This window comes from Thunnus maccoyii, chromosome 6 (genome assembly GCF_910596095.1).
Source record: "Thunnus maccoyii chromosome 6, fThuMac1.1, whole genome shotgun sequence".
Taxonomy (NCBI): Eukaryota; Metazoa; Chordata; class Actinopteri; order Scombriformes; family Scombridae; genus Thunnus; species Thunnus maccoyii.
The window spans coordinates 17,927,320-17,946,652 of NC_056538.1; the positions used below are offsets into that span (position 1 = coordinate 17,927,320).

A 19,333-nucleotide genomic window follows, 5' to 3' on the forward strand; every position below is an offset into this window, starting at 1 on the left:
TTTTCTGAGGGTCAAACACACACTCTTCAGGGGAAAGAATATTGTTCTAGAGGCCCAGCTTTCACAGAGTGCTGCTGTCAGAGGGGGGATGCTTAGCTTTTTTGAGTCTTACTGATTTTGGACTATTATCCAATATGGATGGACTCCAATACTTGCTCTCTACTCTCATCATCAGAGAAGATCGATTTGAGGCCCTGGAGTGCCAGCCTCTCTGATTGATGAACTGTGGAGATGAATACTGGTCAAATTACTAATGAGACATGATTGAGATTCCTGTGAATAAACCCGCTAAGCCTGAATGGGAAAACAGTTTGTGATAGTCTGAACTCCAAAGAATCTGAATCCCACATCTTACCATAGGTAAGTCCTCAGGTAGGGGGATGGGATGCTGTCGAGTGAGTCAGCGTTGTCCGTCCATCGCTAATAGCCAGGAAATGTCTATGTTGGAGAAACTAATTGAATTTCTTTAACAGGAAAACATCCGTCCAGCTCCATTAGCCAGCGATAAACAGCAACCCACAGCAGAGGGAGAAGCAGGTGGGGGAGAATAAGGAATAAGAAATACAAGGAGGGAGGTTTGAGAGAAAAAGGGAAGATGAGAACAGGGTTGATGCAGGTCAATGAGCTAGTTTCAGAGAGAAGTGGTAAATATTTGTTATCCGTGCAGATGATGATTGAAGAAATGCTAGGAGGGAAGTGGAGATGTATCTGGGTAATAAACTCATCAGCAGGCAGCTGTGGTGTTACAGTAATTCACTTAATTCAACTGCGAGGCTACGCATCCGATCAGTTTTCCTGGATGAAGTGTCTTTTGATTCCAGTTAAAACAGTTCTTCCAATTTTTTTTTAAAAAACAATGAATCTTTTTAAGAATTAATTGCAATAGTTTATCTAAATAAAGATTGGTTAGTTTGCAGAGTTTTTTCCAGCAAAACCTTGCCCCACAGTTGGCCAGTACATCAACAATCATATCTGTTGGCCAGTAAGAAACTCCACTGGAGAAGTCTGGGTTTAAGGGTCTTGCTCAAAGGCACCTCAGCAGTGGTAATGAGGGCAATGCAAGTTCTGGCCAAATATGTTTTTCCAATCTGCGAGTTGAACCAGCTTCTCTAATTTTTAGGCCTTACAAAAAAAAATGTTGTAACTCAAGGTTGACTTACTGGCTGTTTCCAGTCTTCCTCCGCTGATGAGACAATGACAAAAGTATGGAACTTGTTATCATGTGAGCAAAGGTTCAAACCTGGATCACGTGATGACAACTGAGCATACTCAATTCACTGTAGAGCTAAGACAGTGAGATGCCATTAAAAGCTCCAGAAAAAGCTAGCAAGTAGACCTTTAGGTGAGATTTATTTGGTCAAACCACTATCTCCAAAATCAAGAATGAACTTTGAAGCTTGTGGTTTCTGGTGTTTCTTTATAAAATACGAGACGAAATGTTTTCTGAGTTCACTTAATGGCAAATTCCAAAAAAGGAACTAAAACTAAAAAAGGTCAATGCAGGACACAGAGGAACCACGTTTACATTCTCTTGAGCAGCACTAGACATGAACTCAGATTAATTTCTGACAACACTTATTATTACCATGAGCGAAGCTTCATCCACCAACACAATGAACAGACGATCAGGAAAGGCTAAATCAAACCTGGCAGCCCCATTACCTCCAGGCTACAGCTGTGGTTGGCATCTCATACATCTACTGAAACCCTGTGATGTAAAGTGTAATTGGGGGTCTGTCCTATAGACTAGTGGGATGCGTCACGTCGGGAGACCTTGGAAGGGGAAAACCATTCGTTCCCCAGAGATGGATCATGAAGAAACAGTGGGGCTACTATACTGCCTGTAAATTGAGCCTTTCTTCCTGTGAGAGGGTGAAATAGTGGAATGCAGCACATTAATGTGGACATGGGTGGGCTTCTCATTCCTGTCATAGCATCTCTCGCTTCCCTCTGACCCACCATGACTTTCTACTCTTCTTTTTTTCCTTCCATGCCTCCTTTGAGTTTGTGTCAACAGGGTGTAGAGGCAGGAGTGATTGCTTCTTCCACATAATTTTGTACAAAATACAGTTCTTGTATCTACAGTATATCAGTTTTGCTCGAGTAATAATACATTACATACATGCCTTGAGTTCTCTTTGAGAACAAGTCAGAACACAAAAGGAAGAAATATATATTTTATATCCTTCTGCATCATATTAAAGTATGAATTCTGTGGTTGGTTTTTTTGTCTAAATAGATAAAGATCTTCTTTGCTTTAAGCCAATCAAATAGTTTAAATTGTTTAAAAGTGCATTTGTATAAAGTACTAATATCACTTTTCTGTGACGGAACAAGAACTACAGACTTGTGTAGGGCTGCAACTAATGATCATTTTCATTACCAATTAATCTACCGATTATTGTCTCAATTAATTGTTTAGACCATGAAATCTCAGGAAATATAGAAAAATGCCCTTTATAATTTAGTCCAAGGTGACCAACAGTCCAAAATCCAACAATATCTGTATAGATGTCACCCATTGGTTTGTGGACTCCCATTCTGAAGCATTGAGTTTGCATTTTGACCGTCACCATCTTGGATTTTTGGAGCCAGAAGTGACCATATTTGGATGAGAGGGTGGAGCTGACCCTTATGCTAGCTGCTAGCTCCTAGCTGCTAGCTTGGTTAGCATGCTGCATTTACAGTATAGGGTTAACTGTGATAATGCATGATTAATGCATTATCAATTTTCGCTGTTGAAAAACAGGCTAGCGAAAAACAGGCTTAAAACCATTAAAACAAAATGTACTTACTGGAAAAACTGAATATCCAACTCTTCAGAGGGTCTTTTAGTACAACCAAACGCTGAGCAAGACTTTTTTAGGTGACTAAAATGTTACAATTAACTTTCATGAGCTGAAATACCCTGAAATTGCAACGGCTACGGCTATGGCTATACTTTGTGAATCTAGGGTTACACCATGGTTAAGTTACCTAACCAACATCGCCGTGACAGTGACTTGCCTGTGACGGCACTCACCTGTCACTCAAAGAGGCCATGCCCTTAATTATGCATAACTTTAAGCATTAATAAAATTTAAACGGGTGAGAAAATTCACCCTCATGAAAGGGAAAATAAGCTATAGAGACCAAACTGTTTTTTGCACCAGGCTGTAAACATGTTTATTTCTGCTGTAAAGTTGAGCATTTTAACATGGGGGTCTATGGGGATTGACTCGCTTTTAGAGCCGGCCTCAAGTGGCCATTCAAGGAACTGCAGTTTTTGGTACCTCAGCATTGGCTTCATTTTTCAGCCCCAGAGGTTGCTGCTTGTGTTTACAGTACTATCCTATATGACAGAGAAAAAGAGCAAATCATCACAATGAAGGAGCTGAAAGCAAAGAATGTTTGCTCGAAAAGTGACTGAAACAATTTAACGGTTATCAATTTTCTCCCAATTGACTAATCATTGCAGCTCTAGACTTGTACATGGACACATCTTGTGTTGCACCTCAGCTTGCTGAACAAGTTCCCAAACAAATAGCTAATTATTCAGTTGTATCACATTAAACAGCTTTCAAACTCTAAACATTGTTCAGTTTACATGTTAAATAATGTGGGTCCTTATTCTTCAGTGCCACTGCTAACAAAACACTGTCTGTCCTCACTGCTTGGTAGCTAGTGAGTAGGAGCATTTGTGACGTAATAATAATATAATAATATATTAAAACTCACTTTGACATTAATTTTGACAGCAAAAATGACTAATTGTGATTTCGTTTTGACTCATAAGAAATGTGAGACTCAGATTCAGATTCACGGTAAGAAAGAGGGAAAATTCGGTTTCTCCAGTTCTCTCTTGGATTATTTTTGCAGAGATTCAGACAGATTGTTTTGGTGCAAATATGAGGCAAAATTTAATGCACTAAAATATGTTGAATATACTCTGCCATTGTCTCTTTCAGCATGGGCTCTTGTGGAGGTGAACATGGAGGACAGAGTGGAGGTTTTCAGGGGAGAAACAGCTCAGATCACCTGCATGTTCACATCGGATGACGGCATCGGCGGAGTTTTCATACAGTGGTTCTATGTGAGTTTACCATCCCTGACACACATGCATGCTCACACACACACACATATATACACACATAGGTATGATATTTCTATGCATGTGACATTTGATATGTTTTGAACTCCAACCTTAAGGTGACAGGTGGTGAGAGGCAGAGGATCTACTATCAGGACAGCACCATGAAGGTCGTAGACCGAGGCACACGATTCACAGATCGGATCAGTGTGAATGGGACCGGAGCCACAGGAGGGGTGGTTTTGACTATCATGGATGTGCAGCTGAAAGATGAACTGGAATTCATCTGTCTCGTCAAAGGTCTAACAGATGGAGTTGCGGAGGGACGGACAAAGCTGAAGGTGTTTGGTAAGATTCAGCCTGACATCGTGTGTGTTTTTTCTACTGGGGAGAAACTGGCACTTTACAATGCTCACATGCTGAGGTACCAAATTTATAATAAACAATAAATGACATGTTTTTGGCATGTTCCAACTTCCTTATACTTTCTCATGGAAAATTCACTCAAGCTTGAGAAATGTAACTTTCATAACATTCTGAATTTAACTTTTTTTATACCTTACAAGTAGTTCTGCAAGAGTGGAACATCCAAACCTTCAGCTTCAACTCTTAACCTTCTTTTTTAAAAAAAAAAAAAAAAACCCTCTTCAAATTCTTCTTACTCCCACAACTGCCACACTTTATATTACTAATGCATCAAAATGTTGCAGACTGGTTAAGACCACATAACTGCAACCTCCGTGGTGCGGACCTTTGATGCATGTCATGCCCCTCTCTCTACCTATGTTACCTGTCTCTGTCTGCACTTTCAGCTATCAGAAACAAAATGTTGACATACTTGTCCTCTCTCACACCCTGTCACATTTTTAAAGAGTAACTGAATAACACCAGGTGGAAAAGATACTCTTTAAGCAATATGATTCATCGTTTTTGAAATTTGGCCTCTAAAGCAACAACAGCACCATTTAACTTTCATTTCAACAGCTTTTACCCCATTACATGTCAACTAGCACTTCACACACACTTAACGGGAATTTTAAATCGCTTTACCACTTATATATCGATTGAGATTTCACCTATTTGCGTCTCTTTCTCTTCATTTCAACCGTTTTCATCCTGCACTCAACTGCAAATTTTAAGCACACATCAATTTCTTGAGAAAATTTTGCCTTTTTCTAGTTCTTGATTAATTTCTTAATTCCTGTGCAGTAATACCCGACCATCCCATCATTGAGGGTGTTCAAGAAGGGATCTTAATCGACCAAGGCAGCCCATCCAAGGTAAACAAGGTTTGAATCATGAACTGAAATCACTGTCAAGCAAAACCTACAACTTACTTATTTGAATTTTCTCTCCTCTCTTACAGATTGCAACCTGCAAGGTCAAAAATGGCTACCCCAAGCCAAACATCACTTGGTACAGAAACAACATGCCACTACAAAGTAATCATGAAGGTGAGACAGACTGACATCAACATCTGCAATGCACTTCTACACCATTTTAGTTTGAGTGTAATGTGGTTTAATGTATTTTTCACCATTTCTTTTACTTTTTATGTCTCTCAGAGGTAATGGTGGTGCTAAGAAGCACTGTTGAATCCAGCGGTTTGTTCTCAGTGGAGAGTGAACTGAGCATCACAGTGAAGAAGGAGGACAAAGATGCTAAGTTCTACTGCGAGGCCACCTACTTTGTTCCCGCAGAAACCAGGATGACTGAGTCTAACTTTACTACTATCACTGTATACTGTGAGTTTCACACATTAAAATAACAGATACAGTATTAAGTGGGCATTTCTTACAGAAATAATGAAATCAGCATATTTCTTCGATTTCTGTGAAAAACGTTAATCCCATCACTACTACAGACTAATAATGATGTGTCCAAGGGACTGATATGACACTTCCTACTTATTGGTTTGCACAAAATAAAACAAAAATACCCTGATGCCCTGATAGACATTTTTCATATAAACATAAACCTTCTACAACTTAAAGTTCAGCTTTGTGGTCTAATCTTGAGTTCCTCTCTCTGTTTCAGACCCCTCCACTGAAGTCAATATGTGGGTGGAGTCACCAAAGGGCAAAATCAAGGAGGGGGACTCAATCGAGCTTCACTGCTATGGCAACGGGAATAAGCCATCCTCAGCCTTTTCTATCAGGCACAAAGAAGTAAGAAAATCAACCCTTTTGGACTCATCATTCAAGCAACAAATGATGTTCAAACTTTTTCTGAGCACTTTAAGGATTTCTTGTTCATATTGGCTTAAAAGTTGACAAAATGTGTGTATATATGTTGATCTGATTACTTTGGTTTTTTGTAGGATGAGATGCAAATGGACTCCAATATGTTGGTGCTGAATAATGTGACTCGTCTAGACAGTGGAGAGTACACGTGTGTCTGTCTGGACACAGACAACTTTGAAGAGATCTCCAAGGCTATGACTTTGTCTGTTAACTGTAAGGAATCTGCATGATAAGTGATCCTGACAAAAAAAAAGACATTTTATCAGCAGTATGACTGCACATGTCCGGCTTGAATTTTCCCCTCATGTCTCTCTCTCTCTCTCTCTCCCTGCTGTGTGTGTAGATCTCGATGCTGCTGTGGTGCTTCCTAAAGATTCTGCTGAGCTGGCCCAAGGAGCGGAACTGATGGCCACCTGCAATGCCCTCTCTTCTCTCGAGACACAAACAGCTTGGTTTAAGGTCACACACATACACACACAAATACAGCACAATTACACAAACAGCAACATTTTTTTTCTCTAAAGTGTTACACCCAAATGAATCAACATGCATTTAGAAAACACTATATTGTTTTGTGTGCCATCAGGTACTGTGTGAAACAGATTTATCCTGGGATCAGACTACACAATATTTGCATCTTTTGAGATGCTTGATGTGTCAGATGTGTCAGAAACATAAATTTGTGCCATAGCTTTGCAGAGACGTGTTAGACTACACTTTTGATCACAGCTTGCTGTCCCTTGACAGCACTAACAGTGAATGCTCACATATGTAAACAGATTTATGAATGAAAGTGAATCTTGATGGTAAAGGTGGGCTTTGTCAGTAGAAATGAAATATATTTTGTTGATTTTGTACTCATGTTGTTTACAGCCATGCAAAGAACAGTCATATGGGTCAACATCATGAAAGATATCACAGACGTTGTCAAACGTGGTAAGAGAAGGCAAAAAAAATTCAGACATGCTGGTTTTTTTGCCTGGATGTTGTGAGGTGCCCCAGATGCTAAAACGAGCGTTGTTTCTGACGGCCAACAACGCTGGGTCGTTATCAGGCTGATATTGTTTCTTCTGATCTCAGTGTCAAGAGTTTTAATTTAAAACCCGCTCATTCATTTAAAGGTGAATCATTTTTAAGGGATGTAAAACAAAGAGGACGGCAGTGAAAAGGAGCAGATTAGAAAGTCTGTAAAAATCATCTTGATTGGATCTTTTTTTTTTTTTTTGGTTGTGGCTTTCCAAAAAGTTTTGAACATGCAATTGGATATTATTGCCTCATTATTGTCTATAATCATAATTAGTCAAAGCTCAATTTTTCACGCAGTTAAATTACATCAAATTTTGTGTTGTAATAGTTTGTACTTTTTTAACTAATTTCAGAAATTTCAGCACAATGTTGTGTATAACTAGCACGCTTCATATCTACATGTGCATGTCCATATGTGTGTTAATTTTGCTTTCTGTGCCCTCGTGTGTGTAGGATGGACAGCAGGTTTCAAAAGGACACACCTTGACCCTGAAGGATGCAACGTTCAATGCTGCAGGGACGTATATGTGTGTGGTGACTGTCCCTGAGATCGATGGAATGGAAACCAGCGGGACGCTTCATGTTTATGTCCAGAGTAAGTCTGATCACAGATACTGTATACTGAATATTACATTTCTTTTCTATAATCACTTATTTTAAAAAAAATCCCAATATAATCCCAATATAAATGTTAATTCTCAGTGTGAGTTTATATGGGTGTTACGTTTACTTTCTGGGAGTTTAGTGGTTATAGTTATAATTATGGCAGAATTTTTCAAGGTCATTATTTCTCTCTGCAGGTCCCCCAGAGATCATAAGGCCGGACAACACGGAGATAGAGGAGAGTTTGGAGAATACAGTCGACCTGAGCTGCCATGTCAGAGGCTTCCCTACTCCAAGTGTTACCTGGACCACCTCTGATGGAAAGGTACAGCAGAGAGAAGCCTCCTGCAACAGAAATGCAGTTTTTTTTTCAGATGTGTACTCACTAGATTAGAGTTTAACCTCTTCAGTCCTACAGATTAAAGGTCTCAAAGTCACAGAGGTTTGATGCAACTTACAGAGTATATGATCCCCACTGTTCAACAACTGCATACAAATGTTGAAAATATATATGAATATATCTTGAAAATCAGGTGAATTTTCTTTCTGTGTTTCTGCATTTAAAAGAAATTCTTGATTGGTGCTATTAGCTGCCACTCAATGGTCGTTTTTGATGCATTTCTTGCAAATGATACATGTAGGGCTACAACGATTTGCGAATGAATTGATTAATTGGCAACTATTTTGATAATCGAATAATCATTTTAGTTATTTTCAAAGCAAATATGTCAAACATTTGCTGGTTGCAGCTTCTCAAATGTGACAATATGAAGCTTTTTTGTGTCATACAGGATAGTAAACTGAATATCTTTGGGTTTTGGACTTTTGGATTTGAAGAAGTCACCTTGGGCTTTAAGATATCACAACTGGCATTTTCAATATTTTCGGACATTTTTATAGACAAAATGAGTCATTGATTAATGAAGAAAATAATAAGCAGTTAAATGATAATGAAAACCTGCCCTAGAATGATGAATCTTTCACAGTCTATCACAGTATTTGTCAGAGTTGCACTCTTCAAATCAGACGTGTGCATAAGAAAAGGGAAATCTCCTTTGCTCATGGTTCTACTTTTCTCTTTGTCTCTCTGCGTCTATATGCCAGGTCCTCAAGACGGTGTCCCAACAAGAGACCAAAGAGGGCGTCCTCATCAGTATGGTCAATTTCAAGGTGACCTCTGACATCACCGCCTTCTGCAATGCCTCCAATGAGTACGGCACTGACTCGGTGGCCTTCAACATCAAAGCCAGTGGGTTCCTGCTTGTGTTTCCTGTGTCTGCTCTTTGTGTCTATATGCGTGTTAATCTCTGTCTGTTGTCCCCCTTTTGTTCCCCCCTTTCCTGTCTGTGTCACCTCTTTGGTTATTTTTACTTCGTCTGAAGGCCTCGAGCTCTGCCATGTTGCTGTAAAGTTGTCGCCTGTGATTCTCCACATTTCAATCAGTGTTGTTGTTGTTGTTTCGGAGATGGGACGCTGTGAAGCTGTGTGGCTGTTATATGTGCACCCCCATCCCCATCTCCCCCCCCCCCAGTGTGTTAACAGGGAGTGTCCTCCCTTCTGTGCCTCTACCTGTTTTCAGCTACACACACCACCACACCAGCCACCACCACCACCACCACTACCACCACCACTACTAGTAGCACTACCACTACCATTTCCTCTACCACAGGTAAGACCACAGTTGCTCTGCACTGCCTCGCACCATTCGGATCAAATCAGCCACAAAAAGTTTATAAAATTACAATATCAGACGAAATCTCTGAACGGTTCTATCTAGTGAAGTAGTGATAGTTATCTGCATGCTCAGTATTAGTTGGTTTACTGTGCTGATTTTCTGTGAGTCAGACAGAAAGAATGAGAGCGAGAACCTAAACAATTACCACAGTGGCATGACTACAAGGTCATTACAGCACTGTTTTGGTTAGTGATTACCCTGAATAAAAACTCTGTGGTATTTATAGTTTTATTATGAGGTCTGTTATTGCTGTGAGGTGTCTTATTGCCTAATTTGTTGGCACAGCTCTTATTTTCCACTTGTGAAATTATTATGTAATTCATTGTCATCTGCTCATATGTGGTTTTTGAATATGAGTTTGGTAAATCGTGTGAACTAGGAAACTCTTAATCCTAGAAAATAAATCAGATGAGAATAAAAACTATTGACATGGTTTACCCTCAGTGGTAAAAGCAAAAAGTAGTGTTCCTGTTAGCATTATGGCATGCAGATATATATACAGCACTTATACACAAGCACACACACACACACACACACACACACACACACACGCATCAGTGTGTGACTTTAGAAAGCAGCTGATGCTTTAAATGCACTCAGAGCGAGTCTCCTGACTCCCATTACGGGTGCTGCCTTGTGTTTTCTCTCTCTCTCCTTCTCCCCACTCTCTTGTACGTCATGCCAGGAAATTTCCAGCCCCTCAGAGGAAAACTGTTCTGGGTTGTTGTTTCTCGCAAAGTGCCGCTTAAATGAGATTAAACAGGGCTGCTTGGCCCTGCTGCTCTGGGAAATGACCGTTGTGCTACTGTGGTCGGCCTATCAGACTAGATGTTTAGCTTTAAATCTCTGATAAGTTCCTCTGAAATTAAACATTTATTGTATTCAGTTTTTGGCCTCTGCTGACGGTCTAAACTGCCTCTGTGTGTGTGTATGTGCGTGTTAGGCCTGCTGATATGAGTCATTTAATACATCCACTGATAATTGTGCTCATGTGGTTTTTCTCAGTCAAAGGAGAAACAGCTAATCCACCAAAGAAAATCAAGAAAGGTTTGTATGATTTGCTGCTGAAGGCTCTCCCTCACCTCTCTACCTCAAAGGCTCCTCCACAGCACCTCCCTCTCTCGCCTCCCAGCATTCATCAGACCCTCCTTCTCTCCTGATGAACAACAAAACATCAAATGATCATTGACTTGTTCATCATCTTCACCTCCTCCTGTGCATGTTGTCATGCTGTCGTATAAGCACACCTCTCCTCCTACACTCCTGAATGACTTTGCACCTTCCTCTCTTTAGGTTGCCAGATTTAGGTCACCTGTATTAAACTAGTGCTGCACTCTGTTTAGACGCATCGTAAAATGCTATCTACCTACACACTGTGGAATGCTGCACAGCCTGCCTGATACGATCCTGTATCCGACATCCTGCCTTATACAGCTCATTCATAATCTAGTTACACTCTTAGTAACCTATGTGGCTGTTTTTGTGTTTCTTCTCCACCAGAGAGCAGTGGTGTTATCATTGCAGTCATCATTATCTGCATCCTGCTGCTGGCCGTCTTGGGGAGCGTGCTCTACTTCCTCTACAAAAAGGGCAAGATCTGTGGCCGATCTGGCAAGCAAGACCTGTAAGTGCAACGAGAGCTGTTTGATGCTGTTCATGTTGAAACGCAAAGATGTGATGTGTCTTAACCCTTTAACACCCAGACAAATATTTGGTGGTCTCAGCAAATGAAACTGCACTGTTTTCTAACTAAATATACTCAGATTAATAGCTGTCAAGGCCTTGGTGACTTTGGTTACCTCACTCAATCAAAGTGGGTATAATATAAATTGACTAATTAATCGGCTGGTTCTCTAAAGCATTGAATTATATTTATCTACAAAGCCATTCAAACAACAAAATTGTTCCCAGGATACATATTTATTAACAGTTTCCAAAGTCTGCACTAAATTAAGTAAAAGAGCTTTTATGCATGCTGCACCTTCTGCAACTTGATCTAAAATTGCAAAATTTGGTTGCCCTTCATGAATTTAAATCACAGCTGCATAATCTGGCTGTTGATTGTTTTAGGGGAAATGTAGAGCCTTTTCCTTGTTAAATAAAGGTTAAAAAAAAGTCATCATATTGAAAGTGAATTTGTTGATTTCAGGATTTTTTCAAAATAAAAAAAAATTGAAAAATCAGAATATCAGATCTATATATGACTTATTTCAGTTAATAAAGTTACTACAATTCAAACATTTTTTTGGCAACTAAAAGTTATTTTAGTTTATATTAAGGTATTCAAGTTAGATCAGGACCATAACTGGCCTTAAATCAGCTGTAAAATGAACATAAACACAGCGACAAAAAAGCTAAATTTTACCTTGTCACAGTCAAAACATCCATTGCAGTGGACATAATAATATACTGTAAATGATAATATAATAATAACATTAGTGGACAACTAAACTTTGATTTAGCCTAATTTCTACATGGGAGAGGAGTAAGAAAAACTTTGAGGAAAAGTTTGATCGGGAAAAAATTCAGGTCTAAAGTGGTTAAAATATGAGAAACTACAAGAAAAAGATCGCTCATCCTTTTGTTTGGTTTTGCAGCACCAAAGAGAAATCCAACAAAGATAACATTGTGGTAGAAATGAAGAGCGACAACACGGAGGAAGCTGTGCTCCTCGGGGTCAATGGAGAAAAACAACCTTAGAACGACCAGGTAGATATCTACTCTGTAACTGCAGGTTGAACTGCCTGTGACCTAAGACAATGCTGTTTTTCTGTTGATCTGATTACACCATTAACGTATTTACACCCCCCCCCCCCCCCCCCCCCCCCCCCCCCCCCCTCTCTCTCTCTCTATCTTTGCCTGTGCTCGTGTTTTAATGTGTGTGTGTGTTTGCCCTCTGGAGTAAAGGGCGGTGAGTACCTGGACCTGCAGAAGTGAGGAGGTGACTGCAGACAGACTGACAGCTGCTCCTGTTCTTCCCTCTCAGACCCGCTGATGCCTTCAACCTTCCACCAGGGCTCCTTATTTTAGAGATATGTCATGAAAAAGCTCAGTTGTCTGTCAGTCAGTCAATATCATGATGGACGACTGAGACTCAAATTGTTCCAAGCTGCAGCCTCTGCTTGCTGTGCTTTACATCCCGGCAATGTTGAAAAGTCATATGAGCTCTCCATGACATAACTCTACTAATTAATCTTCCACCTTCAAAGAACTGTCCTTAGATTGTACTTCTCATTATCATGAGCCTTGTGTACTGCTGATCATCTGTAGAACCATATTTAGAGCACAACGTTGAGCAGGGACTGTTTTTATACCTGACTAAGCATCACCTCAAGCAATCACTGTAGAGCAGCCTGAAACAGCTTTTTATCAACTGTACATATTATAATCTATGTATATATTTCTTTATTTAAAATAACATGATAGAAAAAAAAATCAACCAAAAATAAATGACCAGATAGTGTTTTATTTTGTCCTGGTGCTCTTTATAAAGAGCAAGGAGAGCGTAGGTAGTTTAAGCCATCTTGTTTTTTTGTTTTTTTTAAAATATTTTTGTCCATGTTTCCTGTTTTGCTGAAGTCTGTACACTGAAATTTTTCGGGGATACACCGATACTTCCCTCTGCAGCCAGTTCCAGCCTTGTCCTGCACCGACCTTTTGCCTTTTAGCTCAAACTTGTGGGTCATTTAATCACACAGCATTCACATTTTTTTTTTTTTCTCTCTCTCTCTCTACAGCTAACACTATCATCTTTACGCTCCCCAGTTTGTGTATATTAAAGAAGATATTTTTGCAAGACGGGTGAATAATCTGTTCAGGATTTGACATAGAAGGGTTACCTTTTAGTTCTCATATGTTTATGTTTTTTTTCCGTCTCAGTTTAGTTTTGATATTTTTTGTGTGTGTTTGAGTTCAAGCATTGCCAACAGTAAAAAATTATACAGATGCCTTAGAAATTATATTCAAAGCTATACAGAAATATCAGCAAACTCCACATTTTGTACTGTTGATTATGAACAATAGTTATATTTAATGTTCAGTGCACTGATTTCTTTGTGGTTGTTCTTCATGCAGTTGTGTTGTTGCGTTTCTAATGTGAAACTGTTTTTTTTTTTGTTGTTGGTTTAATGTAATTGTTTGTGGATGAACTGTTGTTCTGCAGCCAATTTTCTTTCTTTCTTTTTTTTTTTAAGGAGGATGAGGGTAGAACAGATTATTGGTCCATGGTAGATATGGTTCACGGCATGAAGTCGCCCTCCTTATAAGGCAAAGACACATTTCTGTTTAATGCATTAATTCATGTGTTGAGTTGATATTTATTTGAAATAATCTGTTGGATCCTAGAGAGACTCAGAGTCGCCCTCAGACATGATGCCTTATATTGACGCCCACTCCTCACATTACATATAAATGATTGTCATGTCGATTTGTGACATGTAGACATGACTAAGGAGGGGAATGACTGTGACTCCACATATGCAAATGAAGTTTGAAGACAATCAACAATCAAGCTGCTCTGTGCAGCTGTTTCACTTACCCAACAAACCTTCTGTTAGTCTGTTTTTTTTCTGTTTTTGAGAACTACATCCGTTAAATGCTTTTGGATTTTTGAAATCTATAAAAATGCCTTTTAATGCCTTGGAGTTGTAAAATGTTAAATCACTGATGACATTCGAACCAATTCATTGTACCAACAAATTCATTGTTTGTAGTTTTTGAAAATTATACCAAATAAACATTGACTGTTAAATGAAAAAATTTACATTGTTTCTATTAAGAAATGTATGTACAGTGAGCCTCAAATGAGTGATCTCTACTGACAAAACTTTGTGCAAAAGCTCAGGCAGTGAAAAACACTTTGCTTGTCCAGATTCAGCATTTTGCTTTAAATTTTGTCATTAACAGAACAAATACGTGATCTTATCTGTGCCCTTATTAGTGTCTTGCTCCTCCATAAAATACATGCTATATCCATGCGTTTGTTCACTGTTTCTTGTACAGAGCTTATTAGGTTTCATAAGAGTTTTAAAATGGCTCAGATATGATGATTTGATTTGTTTGACGGGCTGTTCAATCTGATTTTGGTTTTTAATGCAGTAACCAAATGCATTACTGGACCTTCAGGACTATCAGCTACAAGAAATAGATCGAAAATGGCCCTGAAGTATTGAACCTGTCTGCAGTTCTGACCACTTGGTTTGGTTCTCATTTGTTTCCTAAATACATGCTGTATTGCATTATTAAGCACATTTTGCTGCATCATTTTCAAAACCCTGAGAGTTTTTTCAGTCCTCCACCTTCAATCCTGCTTCCAGAGTCACTTCTAGTCCTGTTCAGCTTCTCGTCTCTCCTTGTTCAGTCGTTGCTGGGTTCAGCTGAGCTGCCAACAACGGTGCCACAACTCATCACTTCTATCAGCTCAGCACTTGACTGCTTGCATGACTTCAAAACCACAATGAGATAAAGCTCCTTTGAAACTCCTGCAATCCAAACTACCTTAGCATGGAAGTATTCACAGCATAATATACGTACTATTAAAAGTACATGTACTGTGTTTGATGTTTCTTTTTAAATTTACATGATTAATGCTTTAAAGTCAATGCATTTTTTTTAAATACAGTACATTAAAAGTCTCAGTACTTAAATGTTGCACAGCAAACATAAGAAATGTGTCACTGTAATTTATTATTATAGTGAATATGTGAGTTCACTGTTGAGTAGGTTGTGCAAATTATTAAATATTACTAAATGGCTTCAGTACACCAATCTAAAAAATATGCATTGAAATAATTTGATTTTTACTGTTAGGAGACATATTGCACTCTTCAATAAGTTTATAAAAGTGTTGCTTTGTAACTCACTGTACATTTTATATCTGTAAGTGTAATGGCATCTGCATGTCAAACATCTTGGAACATATTTGTAGAAAAGAGAGACACATGATGGCTTTTACTTATCATTTTATTAACAGCACTGTGCATACTTCCAAAGTGATATGAGCTTTAAAAACCATCAAAAAGTTAATGAATGCCTTTTACTGATGAGAAGCAACACAGCTACATGGAACAATGGCTCCCTCTTCTGGCAGAAAGTTGAAGTACCCCTGACACGGAGGCAGGGGTAACAGGGCTGGTGCGCTTCAGGCACCTCCGAGACTGAGCACTGATCTGAGATTTGGTTCATCTTTCAAGTAAAGAAAGATGGAACGAAAGGAAGCTGAGGCCTTTCACAGATCAGTGCTCGTACTTATAGATGAAGCTGACACGGCTGACAAGGCAGAGAGGACAGACTAATACAAGCAATACTGCACAATCTTGCCTTCAGAGATCAACAGGTACACGATTGATACCTTACACACTCTCTTCAAAAAACAAAGGCCTTATTCTAAACATGGTGAAGATCTCTAAACATATGGCACTGCTCACAGAATTATTCACATAAGTAAACAAAACCTTTGGAACAAAATACATGTACAGGAATGCAAAATAAAACAAAAACAGCCTTTTTTTTCTTTTATATCACTAACTATACAATTTGCTTTCCTTTAGAGTGACAGTATCAAAGCACAAATTGGTATACTGTGTGAAAAACAAATAAAGGTAAATAATACACAACAATGACGTGCTGTCCTCGAAACATTAACAAAACATTGGTACAGTAATGAGGATTGGGGACGTCCCCTGTCCATTACCCATCATTCAAGAAGTTTCTCAAGGCAACTAGGAACAGAAAAAAAAAAAGAACTAGAGGATGGCCAGACAGCGTGGAGATAGCGTCCAGTCAACAGACAGCATTACCCAGTATAAGCTAAAGCTAATTAGCTATTGACATGACTCACACCCTCCCCCAAAAAAAAACAAACAAACAAACAAAAACATTCTTCATATGCTGGGAGAGGTTCTGGTCAATGTACCTAAAAGCTCCTTGCATTTATTTATCTGTTCATTCATAGTACCTGGAAATGAAGCTGCTGTCTCTAGTCCTGCAAACAAAGGAAATAAAATGTAAAATGTGCAAGTTATAATGTGACAAAAAAGTAATAGGCTACTGGTGTGACTTCATTAAGCGGATACTTTAGGCTACATGTCACCTGGATGAGCAGACGGCAGGTGAACTGCTGTCTATGCCAATAAAGAGTCTTCTCCGGTTTTGGACAGCCAGGGTGAACGCCACTTGTTAAGATAAACATTATTCCTGAGTTAGTTCTTACAGTTGGCCCAAATACTGATTTTAATGTAGACTTGGGGGTGGGCCAGCAAACCCATGAGCCTACTTTTTTTTTTTTTTTTTTTTTTTTTTAAAGCCTCAGCAATCACTCCTTTTCAGTGGGGCGATTGCCCGAGGAGGAAGGAAGCGGATGTCAAAGTGAAGCCTGAATCTATGACAAAATGCATTTTGTTTGCTTTATTATAGAGTCGACCTGCAGAGAATCAGAGAGGAGAAAAAAGGTTTTAAACACTGAAGAGTCGACAGCTTGAGAGGGCTGCAGGCTCACAAGCCGCTTGTACTTTCAAGTATGCTACATTACGGACTGGAGAAACACGGGTGATACTGTCACTTTAAAGAACACGGTTAAACACAATATTCACAAATATACATTTAAGGCTTAATTGTTTAGCACTAACAATAGTAGCAGCAGTGAAGCACTTCTGAATTAATTATAATAACAATATTTATGATCATATTACAATAATATATTACCAAAGTAAATCAATGACAATTTTTTTTTTGTTGTTGTTGTTTCATAACACTGGACTGAGCTGGAGACAGAAACCTGAACCAGCCAGCCAATGACCAAGACAAAACGAAAACGTTTCAGCCGCCACGGATCACAGAACACTAGCCTGTCTGGTACTGCAGGGTCGTCAACATTAGTACGTCCTCTAATTATCTCACTGCCAGGCTCAACAGCTACACTAGGCCCCGCCATGAGTTAGAGCAGTAGTCTGAGTATACTGACTGTAATTCCACATTCATGTTGTACAGGAACAGGGGTTCATTTAAGAGCAGGTCACACACACACGCCCGCACACACACACGCACACTCTGCCAGATAACAGTCCAGACCTGAAACCATCGTCATGCTACTTTGAAAAATACAACACGACAAAACAAGCATGTTTCTCTAAAATAAAAAAAAAAAAAAAAAGTACCAAAGAAATGTTGTTAATCAAAGGCCATAACAGACTGAATTCGTAATGAAAAAGCTCCGCTGCATGTCTTCTAAGCTGCTGCTGACTGAAAGATCCTGGTGAGGAAGACTCCCCTGACTCCTTCCTCTTCCTCACAGATACTTCTCCACACTCACATGCCTCAGTCCGACAGAATCTGGTCCCTGTCTACCCATATCGCTTGTACCAACAGCGACCCTCAAAGCTGAAATCATTTTCACATACTGTATATGCACGTACTGTATATATTACACACATTTAATATACATTTACTCATATATTAAATTTTCATATAGACATACATTTTTAGTTTTATTTGTGAGGTGTTGGTTACATTTTCAGCAAGAGGCTTCAAAATGAAAGATAAGAATCTGTCTTCCCAGGATTCCTACGAAAGTCTTACACCATGCGGCGTCCTGTCATTGTTCCACACGCGTTCAGTCAGTCCCGTGGAGATGTTCTTGAAAAGGAAGAGGCCTGCTGGAGCAGTTTAAAAGAAGGCCAGACACTGTTGAAAGCGCATGGAGTGCAGGGCGCAGAGTCCCAGAGATGCTGTGAGCTCGCTGGAGTAACAGCCAGTTAAAAAATCCACAGGGGCGTAGGGCGTCAGCCAGCACCGGAGGTAGTGCTGCAGGCGATGGGCTTTGGGCTGGGCTGTGCCAACCTTAACCCGACCAGGCTGGGCCAAGCAAGGGCGAGAGAGCAAACATGAAAGAGGGCGCAGGAAGTGTGCTATGTAAGGATATGCGCAGTGGAGGGAATAGAGACAAACTCGCGCAGGATATTTTTAGCCATTTCAATATTGTTCTGTGCAATCATCAGTGCTTTCTGGATGTCCTGGTAAGAGTATCCCTGACTCATGAGGTGCTCGATCTCACTACTTATTTGAGGGTTGGCTTCTCCTCCTGTTGCTCCGCTGCTGGGAAGGGCAGGGACGGGCGGGACAGGGCTGGGCCGACGCTCCGAGTTGATTCGTCTGGGCAGAGGCTTTGGGGGTCTCTCTGGTGCTTCCCCCGGCTCTGAGAAAGCTGAAGAAATGAGGCGGAGAGTGAGTGTACATGTCTTTTGAGCAAAAAGGTCTTGAACACGCTTTACTTTGAAGTTTTGGTTAAATCTCAAACAACATAAATTCATTTAAAATATCCTCAAAAAAATACAACTGAGAAGCAGATATTGGTCAATTCTAAAGATGTTTACCTTCCTGGAAATCATTTAGATCTAGTTAGAAATTAATTTTGATCACTATAATTACGCACCAGTTTGACCTTTCCACTGCAGCGACCTTTAATGAAGCACTCAAAAAAGAGCCCAATTATGATCTGAGAGCTTGTCAGCTTCTCTGAGAGTTACTTAATTGGTCCTCTCATACAAAGATTTTGGTCTTTAATGAAACACTCAGACACCCCACAATCATATGCGGTAAATGTCAGCTCACTACAGAAACGAGGCACACTCTGAGAGACGAAAGGTTGTCTCATAAAGGTCG

At 39.6% G+C, this 19,333-nt stretch overlaps 2 protein-coding genes across 4 annotated transcripts in view; one reads left to right on the forward strand and one right to left on the reverse strand.

Annotated features, from left to right (window-relative positions):
- Window positions 1-15,089, forward strand: part of mcamb (melanoma cell adhesion molecule b) — a 42,306-nt gene extending 27,217 nt beyond the window's left edge. Inside the window, exons 2-17 of one of the 3 annotated variants that reach the window (XM_042414262.1) lie at window positions 3,948-4,072; window positions 4,189-4,417; window positions 5,279-5,349; window positions 5,436-5,523; window positions 5,635-5,814; window positions 6,107-6,237; window positions 6,390-6,525; window positions 6,656-6,771; window positions 7,792-7,933; window positions 8,139-8,266; window positions 9,046-9,190; window positions 9,521-9,610; window positions 10,682-10,723; window positions 11,177-11,300; window positions 12,274-12,385; window positions 12,584-15,089. In XM_042414262.1, the coding sequence (XP_042270196.1) occupies window positions 3,948-4,072; window positions 4,189-4,417; window positions 5,279-5,349; window positions 5,436-5,523; window positions 5,635-5,814; window positions 6,107-6,237; window positions 6,390-6,525; window positions 6,656-6,771; window positions 7,792-7,933; window positions 8,139-8,266; window positions 9,046-9,190; window positions 9,521-9,610; window positions 10,682-10,723; window positions 11,177-11,300; window positions 12,274-12,376 (1,850 nt within the window). In that variant the 3' untranslated portion in view covers window positions 12,377-12,385; window positions 12,584-15,089. Of the gene's footprint in view, window positions 1-3,947; window positions 4,073-4,188; window positions 4,418-5,278; window positions 5,350-5,435; window positions 5,524-5,634; window positions 5,815-6,106; window positions 6,238-6,389; window positions 6,526-6,655; window positions 6,772-7,791; window positions 7,934-8,138; window positions 8,267-9,045; window positions 9,191-9,520; window positions 9,611-10,681; window positions 10,724-11,176; window positions 11,301-12,273; window positions 12,386-12,578 lie in introns of all 3 variants that reach the window. The other 2 variants (XM_042414261.1, XM_042414263.1) reach the window with 2 other exon arrangements.
- Window positions 15,090-15,619: 530 nt separating this feature from the next.
- The window catches only part of cbl (Cbl proto-oncogene, E3 ubiquitin protein ligase), a 38,951-nt gene continuing 35,237 nt past the window's right edge, over window positions 15,620-19,333 (reverse strand). Inside the window, exon 16 of the mRNA XM_042413745.1 lies at window positions 15,620-18,875. Coding sequence (XP_042269679.1) covers window positions 18,580-18,875 — 296 coding nt within the window. The 3' untranslated portion in view covers window positions 15,620-18,579. The remainder of the gene's footprint in view (window positions 18,876-19,333) is intronic.